At 33.8% G+C, this 25,413-nt stretch overlaps 1 protein-coding gene across 2 annotated transcripts in view; it reads right to left on the reverse strand.

Annotated features, from left to right (window-relative positions):
* The window catches only part of VPS13A (vacuolar protein sorting 13 homolog A), a 106,487-nt gene that overhangs the window by 13,780 nt on the left and 67,294 nt on the right, over positions 1–25,413 (reverse strand). The window contains exons 51-69 of one of the 2 annotated variants that reach the window (XM_065655750.1): positions 21,449–21,577; positions 20,635–20,768; positions 18,692–18,821; positions 18,102–18,337; positions 16,417–16,570; positions 15,492–15,638; positions 14,798–14,879; positions 13,397–13,466; positions 12,820–12,925; positions 9,620–9,733; positions 8,473–8,618; positions 8,311–8,392; positions 7,202–7,315; positions 6,652–6,727; positions 6,387–6,550; positions 5,994–6,039; positions 5,616–5,739; positions 4,468–4,582; positions 1,854–2,302 (exon numbers count right to left, since the gene is read on the reverse strand). In XM_065655750.1, the coding sequence (XP_065511822.1) occupies positions 2,240–2,302; positions 4,468–4,582; positions 5,616–5,739; positions 5,994–6,039; positions 6,387–6,550; positions 6,652–6,727; positions 7,202–7,315; positions 8,311–8,392; positions 8,473–8,618; positions 9,620–9,733; positions 12,820–12,925; positions 13,397–13,466; positions 14,798–14,879; positions 15,492–15,638; positions 16,417–16,570; positions 18,102–18,337; positions 18,692–18,821; positions 20,635–20,768; positions 21,449–21,577 (2,232 nt within the window). In that variant the 3' untranslated portion in view covers positions 1,854–2,239. Of the gene's footprint in view, positions 1–1,853; positions 2,303–4,467; positions 4,583–5,615; positions 5,740–5,993; positions 6,040–6,386; positions 6,551–6,651; positions 6,728–7,201; positions 7,316–8,310; positions 8,393–8,472; positions 8,619–9,619; positions 9,734–12,819; positions 12,926–13,396; positions 13,467–14,797; positions 14,880–15,491; positions 15,639–16,416; positions 16,571–18,101; positions 18,338–18,691; positions 18,822–20,634; positions 20,769–21,448; positions 21,578–25,413 lie in introns of those variants that run through there. The other variant, XM_065655749.1, reaches the window with a different exon arrangement.

Consider the following 25,413-nt stretch of genomic DNA (forward strand, 5'->3'; position numbering starts at 1 on the left):
TGGCAACCTGAGCTGAAAGGATGGCACTTAGTCCTGGACTTTTCGGCCATAGCACTGGACTTGGAATTCACCAGTGAAAAAGTGTGGCAAAAGAAAGTGCAGCTAAAAGTTAAACTATTAAAATACGTTAAACTGAAGAACAACAAAAAAGTGCATTTGAAAAGATGGTTTGTGGGTTTTTGATATGTTACTTAAAATACCGAAAGAAAATAATCACAGAATTATTTTTTTGCATTTTTGGTGCACTAGTTTCAGCTACTTAGCTATTATACTTTTCACAGGTTTTTGCTCCATGACTTAGAGAGAAATTAAATCCTAATATCCCAAGTGATATATTTTTTTTTGTTATCCTAAATCCAAATTATTTCTTTGCCCAATGTATGTTCACAGGAAGATAGACTTAAGACAGAAACAAATAAAATAGAAAATGACTACAGTTTTAATTAATATAAAAACTTCGAAAAATAGAACTATACTCCATGAGAGAAAAAATTAAAGGTATATAGTTATATTTGCCAAACGTACTCACAATTTTTTACTTTTTTTTTTTTTTAGTTATCATTCTACAACCTTTCAATCTACTGAATAAAGAAAGAACTCTTTTTAGTTATATTGCAATGGAAGTTGAATTAGGAATTAGTGATACCTGACCCAAAAGTACTACCATTCATTCTAAATTTTACTTCCACATTCTGTAATGATTTGTAGAACTACAAGTTAAAAAACCTAAAACTTTAGGTCAATTTGATAGAAAAAACATATTATTTCTAAAAAGCAAATTATTATTTTTGCAGCAATGCTTTTTCAGTAAAAAAATAATTGCATTATGTTCTAAAACTGTTTAAGAATGAGGAAAAATATGTTTTAAAATTGACATGCATTGTCTTGTATGACAGGTCATTACAGAAGAAAAACAAAATTTTCTAGGATGAAAAAGAAATTGCACTGAAAAGCCAAAAGAAATAAAGAAAATGCCAGGTAACACAAAGTTCCCAAACCCCAGTAATGTTAATGGAATGTAGCAGTAACCTTTCCATGAAGTTCTCCTAACAACTTCATCAACTTTAGGCATGATGTGTCTTTTTTTTCAGGACTGAAGAGAAAATAGCTTAATTCTTCAAAGAAATACCTGAGATCTATTTGTATCCAAAATATCCAAAATCCTCCCCATGTTGCTTCAGTCAGTAACACACTGCAATAGAGTCTTTCAACTACTTCAGCAAGACATCCTTTTGAGATGACAGTATTCTAAAATAAGTAGCAATACATGATTTGTGGCAATCTTAAGCATCAGTAGTTTCAGCTAAAAAAGGTTCTTGACTTAGTCCGCTCTTTTATCTGGGAGATTTGTCTGTGATTTCACATAGTGTTTAGTTCTGATGTGGAATTTTTTAGTTTTTCTTCTTGCTATGAAAGCAATAAAATAGTGATTTAAGAATCAAATAATTTATGGGTACAATAAAAAATAACTAAATAAACCATTATTCCACACATCTAAGGATTCCAATGGATATACAAAAGAAGTACTTAAAATCATGGTAAAACAAATTGTAAATGAAAAATTAAAGGTTTATGTTAAATGTTCTTTTCAAAATATATGTATTTTATCTTTAAAATACTTTTATAGGCCATTTAGTATTTTTACATGATCTAGTTCCAGGAAATATGGAGAAATGATGTTGGAACAGAACAGATGAATCCAGTTTAGATATGCTTTAGACGTGTTTATTGTTAAAAAGAAAAGCAGACAAAATACTTTTGAAATATGAAATAAAACAGTCAAACAGCATTTAACATCAATAATGACTGTACAACTCAGTAAAGTTTTACTAAAGACATTTAAAAGCATTCCATCTTGCAAATTATAAATACAGCCTGTCAAACACTTCTGTAAATGCAGTTTACACATTTACAACATTAAATACACTTGATAGAAACATATTTGGAAATTAACTCTAAGTCATGGTATTATTATTTGTTCATATTATTCAATACTGTTTTCAACTAATATCCAGTTTTAACTATAAGACTATTTTTTTTAATATACTTTGCTCCTTTGCCTACCACTCATCATTACACAGTTTATATCCCCACATTTTTTTTTGCACAGTTTTAAAAGTAAAAATTTACTATCAGACAACCCCAATTTCTCAGTGGGAGTTACAGCAGCAACATTTAATACTTAAAGGTCAAATAAACGTGACAAAGGCCACGTATATCTTTTACAGTCCATATTACGCTAACTGTCATCATCATCACTACTACTGTGAGTCTTAGTCCATTCCCTGTAGGCCTGTCTTTTCTGAAAGCATGGTAAGGGAAGAAGAAAGCAGAAGTATTAGTTTAGAAGTATTAGTTTGTCTGGCAATTTGTTAACTATAAGCAAAATATACCCCCAGAAAACAAAGAAATTCTGAAGTGACATCCTAGCTTAGGACACAGCATGAGCACATGAAATCACCCATATCCTATTTCCTTTAATCAGCTTATACAATCACTAAATCACTAAAGGAAGTTTAATTCCAACCTAATCCAGTAATCTGTTGAAAATCCTATGACAGTGACTGCAGTGGGGCAAGTCACCAGACCTGTATGCACAGAAATAATACCAGAGGGGAAAATAATCTCTTTTCCCCATAAGAAAAAATTGTGCTATTCTAACTGCTTCAGACAGGGGATATGTAATACACTGAGTTTCATGGAAAACAAAGAAATATCTCTAGAACCAGAAACACTGAGAACCAAAACCACTAGTACACTTGAAGGTAAATAAGATTAAGACATCAAACATACTGCATCGGTAAATAATGTCTGAAAAAAAAATTTACACAATTAATTACTTTCTGATTTGACTGTCTACAGGGAGAATTACAACCCTGTTTGGAGCTTTCAAAACATTTCTTCAAGACTGGTTCTGCCTTGGAATCATCAGTAGTGAAAACTAACAAGGAACATACAATTTTTGAACTTTAGCTACTTTCAAATGGTGGGTGCCACCACAAAATATGACAGGCATTACACAAGGCAAAGCCTTTATGCTTTTAAAGTTGCATAATGGTGGTACTGTAGTCAACCACACAAAAGAGAAAAGTTACAACTACCTGTTACATTGCAGTATTTTATAAAGGTTTCTCAGGAAAAAAAATGCAAGCATGTACGAATTTAAGAAGCAAAAGTGATGCAAAGTCATCAGAGAAGTCTGCACATCACAGCTGATTCTGTTGGTTTGCTAGCATTTGTTTTATTGGTACACTTAAAGTAGAAAACAGGACATTTTGGGATTAATTCTCTTACTAGAAAAAGGAGAAGTATTAGCAAGTAAGTTTATGTTGTTCATCAGTAGTAGCTTCTAACTATGTGCTAGTTAATACTGCTTTAAAATACTAGCTTCAAATTGGGGAGCACAGGTTAAAGCTATCTCATTAGAAGAAAGGCAGAGGCATACTAATTTTTAATCAAAGAACCTTTACAGTCTGCTGAACTACATCACCAGACAATGGTACAGCAAACATAGCTGAGATGTCCCAAACAGGACAATTCTCTTCTACCACAAAAAACCAAAGACACACACATGAAATGCAGAAGAAACAGAAACAACCAGATTGGAGCTCAACATGAAAGAAACGGCTATGGCAATTCTTAGAACAGACTAAGAATCCTTTCCAAAGGCTATTTCATTCTTATCTGCTTCTCCAAAAAGGTTATTTCTGTATGACTTCTCCAACATTTCCCTGGCACACTGTGAATCCTTCAATGTGTATTTTTAAAATTCTGTTTTCATTCATGCAATCACTAATTACTACTTTATTTCTTAGTTTGAATATTTCTAAATTGCAGTTTTACTAATAACAGAGAAAAAATAGAAACTTTGTAAGCTGCATAACAGTTGAAATTATTTCCACTTTGGTAGCTGAGTCAAATTTGCTTAAATGGCAGCTGAATTATTAAAGAAAAACTGCTGCTCAGCATGCTCTTCATGCAAACAGTATTCCACTTCAAAACTGTTTATGTTCTATCAGTGGCTGATGTATGACATAAATACAGTTATTTTGAGTTTGAAATGTTGTTTTACATCAAATTGAGATGAAAATGTCACTGTTTAAAATGTGTATTATAAAATTACTAAAAAAATATCTTTGGGTTTATCATCACTGTTTATAAAAACTAAAATTTAAAAACATAAAGCTTTCTAATTACACTTATAAAACTTTTTATTATTTCAAAATGCTCTATATCTTGCACAAATTTCTACAGATATGCTGGTATAAATTATAGGGTCTCTCTCAAAAGGTTTATTACAGAAACTAACACCAAAGTGGTCATAAACCTAAGAAATTAAATGAAATTTCTTAACTACTGAGTTACTAGATAAGGGGTTGTAGGGTATTTAAGAAATGAGAAATTCTGTAAAATATTTACTTAAATGTATGATGAGATAAAATGAATGTCAAATTATTTTTTCTTCACCTGTAACATTTGACTTCCAGTTCCATCCCTTAATCTGTAAGGTCTAATAACTCCATCTTCACCAAAGAAGCGAGGTGGGCGCAGACTTATCACATCTTCCGATGAATCCGCAACTCTGACAATAAAGCAGCAAATTTAAGGTGTGTGTCAATATCTCTACTCAGCTATAATATTTAGCAAAGGCTCTAAATTATTTTAAATACAAATTAAATTCAAGTACAGGAACAGCAAGTGGTGTTGTCTATATATTTACTTTTGCATATGAATACAGAGTGAGTAGATGTTCTATGAAACACTAACAGATTTTATTCAAAAATCTGTTTCAGAGAATGACTATTAGAAAATTAGATGGCACAGGGCAGCACATACCTGCAATTCTCAGTGTATAAGTACTGCAATTCAAAACTTAAAAATCAAACACATCTGTGCCATAGGTGACTCCTGCTCTGATATTTTTCTTGCATTTCTCTGCTAAAGAACTTAAAGCAGAAAAATAGAAGAGACTGGCAATCTTAGGGCAGAAAAAGTGGTCCAGCTCACTAAAAAGAATAGGGACAGTAAACACCTGTATTCAGAAGAAGCTGCTAAATGCCCCCTCAAAATGCTTTAATCGTACTTCTTTATACATTACAGTGCAAGATCATATACAGCAATGGGTTTCTTAAAGTGAGACTATCACAATATTCAATATGGAGTTCTAACACAGTTCCCTGTTTGAACAATCAGGACAGATCCTGGTATGACCTCATCGTCTTGGAATTCATCTCATATAGCAGTAATAATATAAACAGTAACTTTGCATGCTGCTGAGACTGCACACCTATGTTCCTGTATATTTGGTGTAAATGGAAAAAATCAGCAACTGAAGGAAGTCTGATCACTGAGGCTAGGTTCTTTGGTAATGCTAGAAATACCCGAGATTTGATGTTGTGTTTTTCAAATGCTATCAACTGTGTATTTTTCAAGGAGACACCTATTTTTTATATAAATAATATGGATAAGATTTTCATCTGACTCATCTGTATTAATGACAAAGTTGAGAGATCCAGAAACATTGACACAGAAGTGACACAAAGACACGACATACTTCTGCTACAGCTATTGTCTATTTCATGCCATATGTCATTCTTCATACTGATTTTACTTACTTTTTAATACCCTGAAACGTGCTGCTTGCCATGTCTATGATTCCTCCAGTAGGTCTAGCTACTGCTCCCACTAAGCCTTTTCCAACACCTTTGAAAAAACCAGCTGCTCCTTCTTTCTGAGCTCCTAAAGGGATTAAGTACAGCAAATCATTATAAAACACTGAGCTTTTCTTGCAATCTTAGGAAACTTAATTATCATTTAATTACAAATCTAATTTGGCATGCAACTGCATACTCTTGTCCACACAAAGTTCATGTAAACAACTTTTAAACGAAAAGTCAGTAGAATGTTTTATAACTGAGATTTATAATGTCTCATCAAATATAAAAAAATTACCATCATATGAACAGCAAATTAATCAGAAGACCTAAACTTACCTCTTATTGGTTTTGTAACTATTCCTGTTATTCCACTGACAAAACCCTACAAAGAAAAACAAAGATGTTATAAATATGCTTTCAGGTTATATTTTTCATTTTTTTACATTTTTCTTACTATTTCATTGGTGAATAGCCTCAAAGTACATGTGCTGAAGTATTCTGAAATTCACTACAAGTTAACAGAATTAAGGGCACTGACTTCATAGTTCCTTTCTCCTCTTCTACCCTCGTGTATTTTTCTTTAAAATTATCACACAATTGTGGCCATGTATTTGCAAAACCAGAATTAAAAGAACAAGTAACAACTCTGGTGACTACAGCAGCATCTATATTTGTTACTCTTGCCTGCATAAAATCCATTAATCTTAGAATATTTTTTTTCCTCCTTACAGAAACTAATCCTTTTCCACCACGAGTGATACCCTCTCTCAGACCGGTGGGCTGTTTATTCATGGCTTCTCTCCTTTTCTGCTGGTAATCCTCATCCATAGTTATTGCAGCTACTCCTTTTGCCATAGCACCAGTGATTCTCGATGCAGCACCAGCTAATCCACCTATTGGAAAATAAAACAAAGTAAAATGCCAATGCAATTTACAAATATTCACCTATATTGCTTACTATTACTTTTACCACCTTGATGATGCTGAAACTTACCAACAGCTCCCCCTACTAGTGCTTTAAGTCCTAGTGCCATTCCTTCTATAAATTCTTCAGGACCCTGGATGGCTCCCTAATTAAAAAAAAAAAGGCATTTTTAAGATTCAAATAGTACGCATCAAATATTTTTAAATCTCAAGTTGTTATTGGAACTTATATGTATCTAAGAGAACAAGAGTATGCAACTGAGTGAGAAAGTGTGAAAGTGCCCACAAGAGCACCTGTGAGAGAAATTAAGACTATTTAAAAATAATAATTCATACCCTGAAGTCTGTTTATTTTAAAGGCAAATGGAAAAAAACCCAGATTTATTTTAAAATAAGAACCATAAAGAATAGTCTCTCGCGAATTAAATTAAATGGATTACTCTCTCCTTTTTATCTCGCTTGAGGTTTCAAGTTGCCTTCCCTAGCACTTCCACTTTTAATTTTTAATTCTAAATGGAAAGCTAAAACCAAAAAAAGGTATTAATATATCCCCATTTTCAACACGATTCATATCTATCTCCCTGTGCTACATTTTACAAGGAGATAGCAAAGATTTTTACCTGGTAAGGTTCATAGAAGAACGCCTCTACACCTTCAGACAAGCCTCTTATGAATCCAAATGGATTACCCAAGACATCAAGGCCAAGAATAAGAACATACATCTGTTTAATAGCCTAAAATAAAAACAGTTGTTGGTAAAAATATTTCAGAAATTACACTAAACCAAAGGCAAACAGTGTAGTATAACTAGATTAGAAAAAAAAAAGTAGTGAAAGTAACATGAGTTTAATATAAAAACCTCAAAATTATTAGGAAAAGTAGTAGTTGTATTAGAAGGGATCTTATAGTGAGTAAATCATATTGTCAGCCAAATAAACGTAACTTCTTATGAGCATTTCACAAATAACTGACATGGTCTTGAGATTTTACAAAGCAAGAACATTACCTACATTTCATTTATACTACAAGACAAAATCTGGTCTCTTTGCATATGCTGAGAAAACTTTGTTCATTGTCACTGCAAAATGTTACAACTACAACTATATGAAAGGTAATTTGATTTTGAAACAAAAGTTGAGTGTCTTATAGAAGATTTCAAGTTTTCCTTCTGGGAAAAGGAAGGGTCAGAGCACAAAAGATAACTCGTTCCCCAATTAAAACCATGTTTGTTTTTTCTCTCCTTTAAAGACAGAGAGAGCACTGAATCCCTTATTAATGATGGATGGATAGAAGAGGACTAATTCTTTTATGCAAAAGTGTGTCTGCTGGATTCTCTCCACTGGATGACATGACCTGAACAGTACACAAAGGCCAAAAAGGGAACATAATTCAGGTACTGCAAATGCCCAAGAAAAAGCATCAATAGTTTGATGCCAATTCTTCTCTGTCAGAGCTGCATTGTGTTTCCTTCCACTCTCCCTTCCAGCAAGTTGGTTTGTTATCCATGTCACTTTTCCTCTAGTCATAATTTGGAAAACAGTACTTGCTCCTAAAATAAAGGCAATAGAATCCAACAAACGAATAACTGTTTTGTATGTCTTTATGTATTTAACCTCTGTACAAACATACAAGGCTGAAAGTAATTTTATTTGTTTTCACAGAGCCAAGGCACACAGTCGTGCTTTCAAAATATAAATATACTGAAATATTGAAATTTACTTATTCTAACCTGTTTTGAATAATGCCTTACAACTGCTGATTGGAGCTGTTGCGTAGTACAGAAGTGATAGCTGAGTTCAAAGAATGCCAACCTACAAAAGATAAAAATGTAACATATCTAATACTGGGTTAACTTCTGGAAGTTATCCTTATAATCATATTTTTAACCTACTTAAAGACAACATCTTGTACATCTGTGAGGGTGGCCCCTATGCTCTTCAGCAGGAGATTCAAGGACTGAAGTGGTATCAATTCACTCTTTCTTTCTTCTTTGTTACTATCTTCTCCACCCGTGCTGAGAGAAAAGCTTAAGTGTAACTAAAGGATAAAAACAAGATTTGGAAATAACATGGTTGGTTATTACAAGTATTATATTTCTATCTTTATAATCTTTTAGATGATTTAAAAATTAAGACATTTCTAATCTTGACTGAAGCCTGACTGACTTCAAAACAGAGAACATATATACACCACGTACTGCAATAAAAAAAACAGTGACATTCAAAGTCAAACAGAATAATTGGAACTACCTTTGAGAAAACATGAATTTGAAATTGCTTCTGCATGTTTTCAGACAAGGTCTCCAGAATATTTTAGCTATAATTTAGGTTATTAGCTTGTTTCCAAACTTTTTGTTTCTATAACTAATACTCCAAATCAAAGCAGATTGAAAATGATAATGTAGCATGGTGTCCAAGCAAGAATGAGAAACAAAAGCCTGAAAACAAATAATTATTAACACAAGTTTCAGAGGTGCTAAATAAATACTGGAAAGGTATACAAGAAAAACTCCGCCTCTCTAGACCTGAGTTAACCAAAGCATTTGTTTCACAGAAATTAGGGTGACAGTCTCGAACCAGAAAAACATCCACGAAAATTGCTCAAAGGGCTCTATACTGGAGTCAAAAAAACAAAACCTGCTTTTCCAGAGAGTAACAATAAAGCAGAAAATGTCATCGCACAGTAATGCTGGCTGTATATGTTTTTTAGAAATGACCTCATTCCCCAATCTGCACCACAGTGGCTGCACACAAACTATAGCATGTTGAAAGGATCTCTTAAATAATAAAAAGGAGATTACTGTATATGAAGGAAGTCATGGATAGGAATGAAATAATGAACTTTTAATGCAAATATTCAATAAATATTTATGTGAACCCCATAAGTTACTGGTAACAGCGAAAGCACTTTTCCAGGACATTTTCATTCTATTTTTGATCACCTCTATGCTTCTTCATTTCCAGCGTGCACTATCCTGCAGGAGACAAAAATCCTTCATTTTGAGAGCAAACACAAGCTGTACTGTGAAAAAGGTATACCTTAATTGGAGATATATGAAAGTATTCATACAAGCTGATTTGTGACGTATCCATTGATGACACATTCATCAGTTCCTCTTGAAGAGATTCAACATCCTTTTTGAAAAGTTCTAGCTGTGAATGCATTTTCAAAAAAACATTCATTTAAAATTTAAAGTATGTAAAACTATCATGATTTATCACTGAGATGCAATACACTGAGTAATACTACTTACACTCTCCTGATCTTATTTTTTTAATTAAAAACTTGGTATTTTAGAGGACTTTTAACTAGATTTTATTTACTGCCTTTCTTTTTTTATGAAGAGGAGGAAAGGTAGGTATAAAAAGAATCTACCATACCTGTATTTCATAGTAAAAAAAAAATATATATATATACACACACATATATATAAGTTCAAATACCGAATATTTTCAAGTAAAGTCTGAACAACATATATATACCCTTTCGAACACATAATATATCGCATAGGTTTTACATATGAAAAACTAGACAAAACACTATTTTCTGTTACATAGAAACTACACTTTTACATACTCTGAGAAAACTTCCACCTAGCCCTTTTCTCCTTCAAAAGAGAATTCCTTTACAAAAGTTGTTGAAGAATTGGCCAACCACAAAAAACATTTTAAGATTTCTGACTATAGCTTTAGAATTGTTATTATTTAAAAAAGACCTAACCAAAGGAACAGAGGTTGTATCTGAAAATAATTGAGAAGTCCTTTCAGAACAGTAAATCCAGCTACCACCTTGCTAATCAAACAAGCCAAACAGTCAAGGCACTAAATTTCAAGTAGGGGTCAAATCCTAAAATCATGCCCCGCAATTCCACTAAAAATGCAAGCATAGAAGAAGGCCTCCTCTAATCTCTGGATTCAGCTCTTAATGCTGGTCTCAAATCATTCATCTTTTGACTGGGAGGGGAAAGAGATAATAAAATACAAGAACGTATTTTTTCCACTACACAACAATATATTGAAAATTAACATAATTCTTCAAACTACCACAATTATCTAGAATTCACAGATACACCTGGCATGAACAGATGTAATAGACTCTATGCCCTAACACACTGCTGGGAATGACTAGTTTAGACTACATATTCCTGCATATGAAAATACAGTGACATTTCTGAAACAATTCTAAAGTAACATTATTAATGTCTGCTTTGTTTAAGGATTCCTTCAAATTTCCTTATATTTAATATACCATAATACACTCATTCTTACTATTTATATTTTTAGCGATGTTTAATTAAGCTGATGATCCTTAACAAAATTGGACTCATCCTGCCTTTAAAAATAATTGCATTACTAAGTTTTGCTTCAAGAGTTTATAATATAAAAAGACTATATATTATAGAAATACATGCCTAGGTCTTGATTTGGAAAAAGGTGACTCTCAGAGAGGATTTCATTCTTTAAGTTAAAATTTTACTTGAAATTTACATTACCGCCAAGAAACAAGAGTTCCTGAGTCAACAAGCAATTAATATGTTTTGTGAGTCTTTCCAAAACTGTGGTGCCACTAGAACTCTGCAAAGAATCTACAGGCTTCAAATTACAGCAACAGGAAAGAAAGAAACCCAGGAAGGAAGAACCAACTAGTTCTTCATGCCTGACAACCCCAAACTCAAGGTAACCACTTAAGTGTTGTGTGAATGGGGAAGTACATTTAGTTTTCCTTTATCACAGGCCAGAAACCAAGCTACAAACAATGCACCAAAATCAGGATCTTCTTTTTCAAATTTAAAACAAAGAGCTCCATATGATTAAGAAATACAAGTAGGAAACTGATGGTATGTTTAATACATTATACCACACAAGAGTAGCAAATTTACTTAGATGAAAATACCTACTGAACTACAAACCATAGTGGACAAGTTCTACATTAATTTATTCTGCTCTAAACTCAAATTCTAACAAGATCCCTATCTTGTGTGAAATGTTATTCCAAGAATTAATTCCCTTGTTCCACACTTCCTTCTAATTTTCAATTTATGTTTACAATGGAGCAACTTTAAAATATTTTCTCCTTATTTTAGTATAAACCCTGAGCAGTAATACTTCTTTAATTTCTGATGTGTAGATATGAGGAAATAAAAGCAAAGTAAGTTGCCTTTCCAGCACAGCTTTCACTTGCCACAGTAAGACAATACCTTTTACTGCATCATCAAAAAGGACACTTTCCTCTGCCCATCCAGGCAAATCTTTCGTGCAAATATTTCTGGTTCATTTTTCACTAGCAGCATTTTTGAGATAAGGACAAAACCAGTAAACTTTCATCTAAACAATTTCTTATCAGTTAGTTGTGTACTGACGTTCAAATTTCAATGCTCTTAACAAGAAGAGCATACCCAATATACATCAGAACTGCATCGTATTTATACAGATTATCACCTTTTGTTTGTTTGTTTGTTTTCTTTGGCAAATCCAAGAAACTCTGTCTCCTCTGTTGCTTTATGGTTGTATCTGAAGTTTTCATTATTATTTCCCAAGTGGAACACCTTGTACTTCATACTACTATATTTTATTTTATTTCTACTGTTCCTTTGCACAAACTCCTCTCATTCTCCCTGTACAGTAATTCAATTCCATCCCACTGCCCTTTCCTCTCCACTTAGTATCACCATGTCAACTACATCATCTTCAAATTTTATACTTTTGCACAAAATTACCAAAACCACTTTCACTTTCTAATCAACCTCTCTCTCCATACTTTTTGGATTCTCTTGCTCTCATGGAAAGATAAGTTTCAGTGATTTCCTGGCCAAGATTTTCCTAAATTTATTTTAATTTTTTAAATAAGCTGCACTAAGGCAAATAGAATTACTTTAACTTCCTTCCTGTCTTGGGTTCTTAATTAACTGATCCATCAGGCATTAGTCAGACCAAAGAGTTTACAACAGCATTAGTGTCACTCTTTTCAGAAGGTTTTGCAGCCTTCTTTGCATAGGATGCAAGATGAGGATAAAGGAAAGAGTTTACTGTTTGCCTCAGGCAACGGTAACTCTTAAAACCCTCCCAGCTTCAGATTAGTCACAGACACAGCAGTTAACCAGTGTTATGGACACAGAAGTCCAGATTGTTGTGGTTTGTTGTTGTTGGTTTTGTTTGTTTGTTTTTTCTTTTTTTAAAAATACAAGATTAATAATTACAACTTAAAATCTATTAATCTTTAAACAACAAAAAGTTTCTACCTCTTGGTCACTTGGCACATCAGTCTGTGTAAAGAATTCAACCAGTGCATACAGAAATCCAAGATCTAATCTGAGATCCATCTCTTGAATCAGGACCTTAAAATACCTGCATAAGAAACACAATTATTAAGGTATTTTATGAAAATGTGTAACACATAAAATTTAATCTAGGTTGGTCTGCTTATGTATTGACTTCAAACACTTTTTTTTTTTTGAGCGATTCACCATTACTGGTGAAAAGGTGGCTGAGATAAACATGTTTTCTTTAACAAGACCTATTTTAATCAAGTAGCAGTATTTAACACTGTATATAGCACTGTTAAATACATAGAGTTTTTTTACAATTACAAAAGACTAAGAATCTGCATTAAAAAGACAATTAAAAATCCTTGCTGTACTCTGCAATTATGTGGATAATAAAGGGGGCTGAGCTTTCATCTGTCTTTAAGTGCTCTGACCTTTCCAAGAATCAGCTGGTGTAAAATTATCCTGCATTATGTTTGCCCCTTCAATAACTTTAAGGCTTGCTTAAACATAATCAATAGCTAAAGAGAAGGAACATGTCAAAAATACTTACTTAATATGAGATATTTGTGAGTGTCCTGCAGTTCTCATGACAATGCTGACATCAGTAAATGGTTTTGGTGCTATGAAGTTGTAAATAAAAAGAGATTAGCACAGATTTTTATAAGACATACATACCCTTATTTTTTAAATATGAAAATGTCATATAAGTTCAGGATTTTCTCAATCCTGTAAAGCAGGATTACGTAATGGATATGACTGCCAAACAACCAAGTCAGGGAAAAAAACAGGAACAGAAAGGAACAGGAAAACAATGATGAAATAGAACATCAAAATTCTATTTCACTGAAAATATAACATTTTCTTTTAAAAGCAAACTAATATTGATATAATATTAGACTTTAATAATTTCCCTAGTCATGAAACAAGATTTTCTAACAGCAGATAGGAAAACATAAGCAAAAAAATAATTCCACAGATTTATGCACTCTAGCCTTAAATTCATCATATTTAGAATGAACACCTCACATCATAGTAGCTTCTGTACAAAATTACAACCAGTAGTTTTTGTCTCAATCCAAAATCCCTGGTGAGATTACTCTGGTCTTCCAAGTGACTTTTCCCAGTATGAGTTAATTGAATACTGCAATTCATCACATAGTAAATTGACATTGAGCTCTATGCTCCTAACAACAGAGAAGTTGAAAGGCTACATACAAAGCAGGCAAAATATAATTTGCCATTTACAGAGCTTATAAATGGTGCCTCACATAGCAATTTTGAGTTTAGACTAGCTTTGGCACACATTCCTTTCCTTATTAGTTGAGATTATTTCAGATAGGTCACTAGGTCATCTATTGCATGCAAGCAAAGAAAAAATAAACAACATGATTAAGATAAACAATTTATTTGGGGCACTAGGGCAAAAATAGGATGACTAAAGATGAAAAGTGAATCCTCACTGCCCCAGAATTGCAAATGCAAGCAATACAGAAATGGTGCAACAGATTTATTACCATCGAGATAAGAAACAATTTGATCTTTTCTTATTTTCACCAGGCAATCCTTCTCCTGTATTAGTTAGCATTAAGTTTCAGTTGCCGTCTGAATGCAACAGCCAAAAGCCTTTTATAAGCTTGATCCATATGTAACTTCCACATTATGCTCTCCAAGAGCACTGAATTAGTGTGCCAAAAAGATGTGCTTAAAAGGTATGATATCAATGGATGAAAGAAATTATATTTTCTTCTAACTGTTAGCTGTTTAAATGACTTTCTGTTTATCTTCTGTGTAGAGAAAACTGCTTCCTTATCTCTAACATTAGTATTTGTGTTCTCAGTAGTCAGTAAGCTTATACAGACTTCATCTGGTGAAAGTAACATGGTTAACTTCAGTACAAACAAGTTATCTTGCATTTTAGAAGTAAGGATTATGTTAAACTGGAACAACAAACCTGAATCCAAGGTGATGGACTTTGGAGGTTTAATGGGATAGAACACAAAGGGAAATATGGCTCCAGGAATCTGGTTTTGTATCTAGTAGTGGTAAGGACAGGACAAGGCACAGAACATTAGCTTTTCAATAGTGAAGTATTTTAAAATCAGGATACACACACAGGAATTATCAACATTACCTGTAGCATTCCAACAATTCAAAAGCAGAAAAAAAATTTGCTGTTGTGGTTCAAAATATCTCAATTTTCATAATGAAATAATCCAACCTGAGTAGTCTATAAAAACTGCTCTAAGTTAGTGGTGATCAATGCTATGCAGAATTTTTGCAAAGGATTCGTTTTGAAAAATTTGAACATATGCAAGACAACAAATTGTACTTATTTTTTTGGTTGGTTGTAAAGAAAAGCCAAAAGCGAAAGCATGGAAGATGAATGGTAAATGTTGTCTCGTGTCATAGTTGTCTCATGCTTTATTTTGTTTGGGTTTTTTGTTGTTGGTTTTGCCTTTTTTTTTTCCCCCAGCAGCATTTAAGTAGTATTTCCAGAGACTGAGAAACACTGAGGAAAAAGGCAATGAGTATACTTAAATGCAAAACATGACAAATCCAAATAATTGTAAAAATAAATCCAAGTTTCCATAAAATTCACTTTTTCTCAACAAATAACTCACTGGGGTTTTTTTGACAAGACTCACCTGTATCCTGTAAATTTGAATTCTGAAAGACTTCTGATGTGCAGATGAACTGTATTCCACTTTTAGAGCTGGCAGATAATTCCTTCTGATAGGAATCTCATTTGGTTGTTGAATTTTCATATTCATTCCATTAGGAGTTAGACATACCTATTGTATTATCAAAGAAAATTTGGTGTGCTATGTGTTTCAAAAGATTGTTTTTTATAATATACAATTTACACTGTTCATTAACATTTTAAAGATAGCTTAGCAGTAAAAGTTTTGCAGCTTTTGTCATAAATTTCAATAGAAGTAAAACTACAAAATACAAATTATTTGGGAGATTACTAGTGTTTAATATATGGCTTTCTAGAGTCTATGACTGAGAAAAAAAAAAAAGCTCATTTACCTATAACATATTCATTTATCTACAACACATTTCCCATGAGTAGCAAGGGTAGCAGCATTTGGATCATAATAGGCTTCTACATTTCAGAATAATTTCTAGAAAGATTTTTTCATATGTATGTAGTTGAATGACACAGTTGAATTATCCCACAATAAGGCACATGACAAATACAGGATTTTGTACTAAAACAAACAAATCCCAAACTAACATCCTGACCACCTCCCTGGTATAACAAATGAACCAAATACAAAGATTCTTTACTGTAGTTTTATGCACATTTAGTCTCATTACCTGAAAAAATATTACACTCAATTTCAACGTTAGAGGCTAATAACAAGAACTCTGTAGCGAGCTTTCAAACGTTTATGGATTTTTTTCCCAAAGATTGCTTTTCTAGCTAGTGTTTTCAAATGGATTAGGCAAATCAATCATCTCAAATTTTCACTGGAAGTTTCTTCAAAGATAGCAAAATTGATAAAGTATTTTTTTTTCTGTATATACATGTAAACAACAAAACTAGAGAACTATCAGTATTACCAAAACATTTGATTCCAACTCAACAATCTTATTTTCTGAAGGACTTAGCTCACTGTACTCTTTGAATTCTTGCTCTAATTTATCAGTCTGCTTAACACTCATTGGTCTCCATCTTGATTTCTTCTTGGGTTTCGTCTCCCAAACCACATCAGAACTTTGAAAACAAAACAAAGGAGCAAGAAAGAAGGATTAGCTGTTTCAAAAAAAGTTTCTCCTACTGTAGTATGGCTCTCACAGAATGAGAAACCACATCATAAAGCACCACTGTAGTAAATAAGAGTGGCCCACATCACCTACTGCCATCTTGGTACTAAGTAGAAAGCTAGTCTCTTCAATATAATGCAAAAAAGAGAAGTGAACAGCAAATCTATATAACTCCCCACTTGGATGAAGATGGTATGTAATGATATTTAATCAGAAAGCTCAGCTGCAACAGCACTGTCATCCATTATTCTACAATCGCCATGTAGTTTTCTGCATATACACCTGCATGTATTTCGGCATATCTGAATTTGCTCAAAATTGAGAACTTCTTCAAGTCAGTATGAAATGCCTCCTGAATTACCTGTACTTTTGATAGCTAGTTTCTTCACTCTTTCTTTCTAAACCAATATATGGTGATTTTTGGTTTACATGTTTCCTCTACTGATTTTATGGTGGGGGTTTATTTGGGGGGGGGGGTGGTTTGTTTTTGGTGGTGGTTTTTTGGTTTTTGTGGTTTTGTTTATTTTGTTTGGGGATTTTGTGTGTGTATGTGGGGATGTTTTTTTTAATGGTATCCCAAAATAAGTTATTTTCTTTCATCTCTTATTTTTATTATTAATCAAACAACAAAATAATCAATCGTCCTTAACGGGCACCAGACTCTTTTCTGCTTAATTCCACCACTTCTATGAGAAGCTTACATGTCTGATTTCACCTTACAGTCAAACAGAAGGCATGCCATAGGGCACAAACCAAAACTATCAGACAGGGGGAGGGTATTTCCACAAGTTACTCTATAGGCCACGAATACATAGCTTTTCAGACACAGCCCCCTCATCCAATACACCTGCATCTGTGTTCAGATACACCAATTGCAGAACCACCAAAAAAAGGCAAGCTAAAGAGCAAAACAACTGCTATAAAATAGAGTACCACCTTGAAGTTATTGTGAGTTTTCCTTTCCTTCTTTCCTTCCATGCCCCACCCCCCCGCCTTTTCTCCCCCACTGTGCTGTCATCTCAGAACTGGTATGATGAAACTTGTTTCTGCATCAAGTAAGATACAAACGGCCTTTTCTGTTCTTTTTATAACAAGGCATTCACAAATGAGAACACTCTGAATAACAGGGGTTTTTTCACTGTACCCAAGGAATCATCTCATACTCTCAGAAAGAGCTCTCATGAGTTTGAAATCCGCCCAGGATTTTAACAAGAAAACAACACCAACTATAAGCATTGTTAGACTACTGACTACGGATAACTGCTTCCAAAAAACACTGATTTGGTGAAATCTCAACACTACTTTGAGTCTAGGCAATTAGCTGCCACTTTCAATACAGTGTTTCCACTGTCTAGATAGTTATCAGAGCTCAGTTTCTCAGGCGAAGACGACCTTCTTCCATTGCACCCCAAAATGAAATTCAGTTAGTGAAAACAACTGAGGTAAAACATTATAGACTGTTGGCACACAAAATATGTTACCTCGTAATTCCAATGTAGGACACCTCCTGCTTTGTGTAATTATTAACCAACGAAATTCCAACATCTTGCAAAGATAGAACAATTTCTTGTTCTGCTAGTTCTGCTTTTACACTTTCATATGTCAATTTAAACACATTCTCATCTTCAGTGATTAGGACAATACGCTGCAAACCTTCAAAAAATGACACTAAATAGACCACTTTTCTACAATCCAGGCTGAGTATTTCCATTTTGTCCTATGAACAAGAGAGGAAAAGTTGTTACAACTCTATTCATCATTCTACCCCACAAGAAAATGTGGAAGTCTTAGCAGCATGAACAACAATAGAAAGCATTCTTATAGGTCCAGGAAAACAATAAAAATGTTAATGACCAAGTTTTACAGCAGCTCTCACACACACACTTTTCAACTGAAGACAATGCTTATTGGCACAAGCCAAGCTCTAGCAAACAGTGTGGTTACTGTTCTGTGTTTGAACCTCAAACAAGATTGCAGATCATACTCACTACATACAGAATTTCATATGTACACTGATGATCAGGATAATAAATTAGACATCATTAAAAGAAGATTTAGATAATAACCATACCTCTTTTGGTGTAATTTCCTCAGTTCTACTTCCACATTTCCATTTCAACTTTCTAGATCCTGCTGGGTCTGCCCAAGTATACAGTACTGCCTTATTTGGCTGAAGACAGTCTTCCAGTTCACTGAGGGAGCTAGAACAAAGTAACATTAAATTAATATATCAATGAATATTTTATGTCAATGGCTTTTGCATTCTAGCATTTCAACAAGAATATTTCAATAACTTTTTCAAATAATGAAAAGGAAAGCTTAAAGCAATATTGTGCATGAAAAAACATGCACAAAACCATTCTCAAAACAATAACAAAAACAGTATTTATACTTCAAAATACATATATATATATACTTGAGAAATAAAGTATATACAGTAGATTTTTAAATACTCATTTTCTTCTCCACTTGTGATTAACATGGAAACATTATGTAGAAAAAAAAAAAACAACCACACTGGAGCTTACAAGCTGAAAGGAAAATTCAGGATTTTGCTGCCTAACATTAATATTCCAAGAGAAGAAAAGTGTGCTCAAAATCCATTGTTTAGAAAAGGTTTCCCCTATGTGATTTCCCGAAGGGAAAAAAAGCAGTATCTGGATACACTGGATATTTTCAGAGAAACAGATTTTAAACTCCATTCCGTCTCACCCCTTCACACACGGTCTGTCATAATTGTCTTCTTCAGCTCTCTGAATGGAGCTACCTCAGGAGGGGAAGTAGGAAACGAGGTTCTGATCTCTTTTCCCTGTGATCAGTGACAGGACACATGGGAAAGGTTTAAAGCTGCGCCAGGGGAGGTTTAGGCAGGACAACAGAAGGCAGGTTTTTTTTATGGAGAGGGTGGTCAAACACTGAAACAGGCTTCCTAGAGAGACAAGTGAAGCCGGAGACCTGTCACTGTTTAAAAGCATTTGGACAATGCTTTAACTTTGGTCAGTGCTGAATTGGTCAGGCAGTTGGGACTAGGTGATCATTGTAGGTCCCTTCTAAGTGAAATATTCCATTCTATTCTGTTCTCCATTGTTCATTACAAGTTACATACATACTTCTTAAATTTACACTAGGCATGCCCAAAAGCCAGCTAAAAAGATAAATATCACTAATCTTTACAAATAAAAACCAAAGCAAACAACAGACTGCATTCTTCAGACAAACACAAACATACAGCTGCAAGCTTAGTTTGCCTAGCAGCTCTTTCACTTTTCAAGTGAAAATCTTTAAACAACACTGCTCTGATTGACTAAAAGGAAAAAATGGTAAAGTCTGTTATGCTTTCAAAAAGAAACAGGTCAAGAATGCTGTAGCTATGTTTACACTTCTCAGCACTGCACAGTATCTGGATACAGTAGCAAAGCCTTACAAAGACACTCGGGCTTTGGAACAGAACCAGTGTAGTTGCGTGCAGATGCAGAACAAAATTTTCACTGATTGCAAATAATTTGTATTTGTTAAAATAATCTTAGTTTTGGTCTGGCTTCAAAAAATTTATGTAACTACCTACCCATTTTTCTGTCCATTCCCTCATCTCTCATGTAACTTTTTATCCTATTCTTTTGACTGAATCTCAACTAAATATGATAAAACAGTAGAAGTCTCAAATCTGATTACAAGTCATTTGTTAAATATTCTGCACAGTCAGCACTTGTACTGTTCCAGAAAAGCCAAGCACATCCTTTGCCCCACCACAAATATAAAGGAATGTAGAGGGCAAGTCCACAAAATTCATATAAAGAGAGACCACAAAACAGCTTTTTTACTTGTAGAAACAGGCATCTATCATCACCTAAAACTGTTCTGTTAACAATTAATTCCTTCAATTTACAAAACAGATTTTTGAGAGCCATTTCTTTAAAAATAGCCTTCTTTTCAAAATAGGCATGCTTACAATACATGAAATAAGAGTTCACTTGTGTCCATGCAGACATTCACACTAAAACTCCTCTTACATACCTTTGTCCATACTCAATAATTTCCTCTTTAGTATGGTTTATCAACAGAAATGGAGCTGCACCATCATGGTAATTGGAAAAGGTAATCACTGTAGAATGTTCAGTCAGGTTTACATCCACTGTAATTCCTCCAAGCTATCAAATATAAAAAAATATAAAGTAAATAGCAGTGGAATAAATTTCTAGTAAAAAAAATGTAATTTAAGTATTTTGGAAAACCTTTACTCTCATAAGACAAAACCATCAAACAGTCAAACAAGCAACCTGTTTTAAAATAATTTTAAAATACTTTCCTGATCTAGCTACTAGGTAACAGGCATTGCACTTAGTAATCAAAACTATGGAGTTCTGTACTGTGAAAATTTAGAATGGTAGTAGAGTAATCTTCCTTGAAACATTCATACTCATTAATGCCCTCCAAAACATTCCAGTATTAAAATACTCATATTTAAAAACTACTGCTAGATGAGACTATATGCAACATAGAAGTAAATGTAGTAGAGTCAAAGTTACTTTTCAAAGTAACTTAGTGTTACTTTAGAACTAATGTAAATACTTCTCAGTCTCAGCTAGAGAACACTAGCAAAACGAACTGTGTTTTATCTTCTATAGATCTGCTTTGCAGAGAAGCGCTTAAAACACCTACTTATCTCTGTGTGTACAACGAGAATGAGAATAATACACTTGGATATATGTAATCTTTTTCCTCAGCTAAGGTTTTTCAATACTTGATTGTATGGGAAGATGGAAGTTTTGAGAATGGAAATCAAAGTTATTTATTTTTTTCTACCTATTTTCTGAAGGCAACCATTTACCTTGTTGTCCAAATGCAGTAGCAGACAGTTTTCCTGCTTATCAAAATTTATTTTCTTTGGTGGGAGATTAGAATTTTCAACTCTAACAAGAAGTTTGTTGGCATCACTTTCAGGCCAAAAGGGAATGCACTAGAAAAAAAAATCAGATATTTTAAAGTTAGATGACAAGCTATATGTTAAATGGTATTTGCTTTAGCCCAAAGTTCATATACTCAAATTCTACCAAAAGGCATAGTGAGTTAGATCAGAAACTGTATTAAGAAACCTAAAAGTAATGACTTACCTGACCACAATAAATGACAAGGAAGTCAGAAATTATTCAGACTACAGTGAGAAAACTGAGGAGTTAAGGAGCTAAAAGTGAAAACCTTAAGACTTCATATGCACACAAATAAATAGCTATAAAATGGATAATGTAAAAGAAATCCAGAATGTAAAGCTGAGCATGGCTACAACACCAAAATGGCCAAGCTTGTTACAAAAGAAAAAGAAAGGAGAGGGAAAAGGAAGGACTGGGAAAAGGAAGGAAAAAATTGACAAAACCATTCTTCCATTAACAGACGTCTTGTCAAATAAGTATAAATTACAAATCAATCTGACAGAGACTACCAATGACAAAAAGGGATATCAGCATAAATACATCCCATAGTAACTTGAGTATACAGGACATCGGCTTACTAGTTGTTCTTTTGAAATACATTAGAGATATATATATATATATACACACACACATATACATATAACCACACGTATCTGTAGGTATATAACATGTATAAATAATATATGAAGCATTAGGGAACTAAATCAGAGAGCATGTTCCACTATTCACATCCACAATCGAAATCATAGCCGTTCTGGGTTTAAAAATCCCACAGACAATCTCTCTCAATAGCATACACACCATATAGACAAGACAAGAGGCAGGGAAGACAAAAGTTTTAATTGTAACTAACGAAAAGTTTCCAACTAATTAAAATAGTTCTGCCACAGGAAAAACCTATGATAGACAATAATTCTTAACCAGCAAGAGCCAAAGTCTGTCTAGATAGACTAGTTTTCCTGTATTCAAAACTGTTCACCTGCAACATGCAAAACATTAGGAGCATCTTTCTCCAACATAGGTTAAGAAACGAGATGTTTATATTTAGTTGCATCTGAATCCTAGAATTAATATCTTCAATGGTGAAAGACTAGTTCACCAACTTACCATACCACTAAGTTCCCTTTCCCATTGTTTCTCACACCACAGGAAGCAGGAAGACAAAGGAAAAAAATATAGTTAAACAGCAAGACTGAAGATGTTATCAACATATATCCTACAGACAAAGAAAATTTAAATTGTGTTGTAAACCAGCATAAAATACAGTAAGTCTCAACATGGAAATTAAGAGAGCTCAATGGAAATTCAAGGAGAAACAGTAAACAGTAAATGAAAGTCTGAAATCAAAGCCAAAATAATTTTAAAAGATTGGCTAAACAAGAAGTAACAGACTCAACAATAGAGAACTGAAAAATAAATTTCTGCAATAGTCTTTAGCCACAGAATGTGTCACAAAAATGAAGGTGTTTCCCGATGTTTTGTCACAGACTTGCAAAGTGTGTCACTAGCTATTATATTTATATAACAATCTCTGTTCCATAATAGGATCTTTAATTTATATTTAGAAGTGGTCTCCTGCACACCCTTTAGCAATGTTGTCTTCCTTCCTTTCTCTAAGGATATATGTTGGTTAACTGTCTTGTGCTGTACCTACTTTGAAGGATTGTCCTTGGCAAGCCATTTCATACATTTCATACATACACTGTCCAACAATTTCCATTACAACCTTTGAAGAACAATGGCTTTTTCTAAAAACAGAAATTAATGTTTCTGATAGATTGACTGTTTTCCAGACAGAGAACATGTCCAAGAGGAGACAGGTTCCACACAAAGATTGCTTTTTTCCCCCCAAGAAGACAGGCTGTCACTAAGAAAGAAGAGCAGATAAAAAAGCAGCAGGAAGGACTCTGCTTAAGTTAAAATGACAAAAGTAGTATGGGAGAGAGGAGAGCAAGTTGAGATATGAATTAACATTTCAAAAAGCTTGTTGTATTTTTTAAGAGCTACCTAATGTAAATGACCAAAGTGAGAACTACCCAAAATATTACAGGCATTAATCAAAAAACAAAAAAAAATCTAGGTAAACTGGATAGCAGAGTTCTATATCTCAAGAACAGGATCAGATGGAAACTTGTTCCTGGAAATCTATCCTGGATGCCCAAAGATAGATCAATAGTGTCTGGACTCTACCTAGATTTAGAAGAGATAAGAAACATACTGTATTGAGCAACTGGGTTACAAATGAATAACCTTGGCAGACTTAACTGTCACAACTCAGATTTTTAGATACTGCTTATCAAAAGAGAAAGTATCAACAGAATGTGGAAAGGCAAACAATTTTTAGAGTGAAGTTTGGAACAATTTAGGAGGGGATACGGATTCCTCTGTTGACCCCTATTACTCCATTCGATAAAGTGACATATCTAATCTTTCAAAAGATATTAGGAGCGATTCTAAAATCTACAAGTCTTCCTTTGATACTTGATAACTGAAAAGGAGATCAATTAATACAACTATGGAACACCTGAGAAACAATGACATTTGTGGGACATGCTAGAAAATTCTGTAAGCATATCAATGAAACAGTCAACACAGGAAAACTGCAGATAATAAATGTAGCAATGTATTTGAACTTTCAAAACTACTACATTGGAATACTTCTTGCAGAAAATTTCAAAAGTTCCTGTAAAGTAATTCAATTTATCCTAATAAATCTATATCAAATATAAACCACAAAACACCAAGAAGTAATAAAATCTAACTGTATTTTCTCAGAATATGAAGTTAGATATGAAATGGCCCATGCCACTACACATAAACCATTGTCATTTCAGAGCTTTATCAACAAACTACATGAGGAATCATGCACGTTCAGAACCCAAAAAACTATGTAGAGTCAGAGTCTTACGACAGTTCTAAGAGCTCCAAAGATGATTAGCGGACAGGAGCATCTTTTTTCCAAGGAAAGGCTGAGAGAGCTAGGTCTGTTCAGCCCAAAGAGGAGAAGACTGAGAGGGGATTTTATCTATGCTTACAAATATCTTAAGAGGGTGTCAAGAGGATGGGATCAGACTCCTTTCAGTGGTGTCCAAGGACAGGATGAGGGGCAGTGGGCACAAACTGCAACACGGGAAGTTTCTTCTCAATATGAGGAGAAGCTTTTTTGCTTTGAGGGTGACAGAACACTGGAACAGGCTGCCCAGAGAGGTTGTGGAGTCTCCTTCTCTGGAGACATTCAAAACGTGCCTGGATGTGTTCCTGTGCAACCATCTCTGGGTGAACCTGCTTTAGCAGAGGGGTTGGACTAGATGATCTCCAGAGGTTTATTCCAACCCCAACTGTTCTGTGGTTCTGTGATGATAATAGTAGGAAACAGAACAAGTATGTCATCTTACGGTAAACAGTATATTATTGAGTAGAAGCAAAGAAACCTTTTTGAAAATAATGATAAGCATGATAAGAATCTGAACCGATTTAAACACTTGAAGATCCAAACATCATTGTGTACAGCTTAACAAAAATCACAACAGAACAATGGCAAGAAGAAGCAAGCAAAGTAGTATCGATTTCATAAATTGAAACAACGGTATTTAAATGGTATTTCTTTTCCAGGATCATTAAAGATAAAATGCACGCTTAAGGGACACGTGTTTAAGGTAACTAATGTAACAAAAAGGTATGGTTATGAATCTGATTTAAAGTATTCTTTTAATGTTTGTATTTAAGTTTGCAAGCATTTTTGGTAACCATTTGGAGTATCTACAATGCTAAAGAAAAGTGAGCGGGCCTCCAACCATACTATATGTTACACTAAACTCTGTCTCTGTTTTGGATATAGTCTTTTCATGACTTGTTGGAAGGAGTG

This window comes from Caloenas nicobarica, chromosome Z (assembly GCF_036013445.1).
Source record: "Caloenas nicobarica isolate bCalNic1 chromosome Z, bCalNic1.hap1, whole genome shotgun sequence".
Classification (NCBI taxonomy): Eukaryota; Metazoa; Chordata; class Aves; order Columbiformes; family Columbidae; genus Caloenas; species Caloenas nicobarica.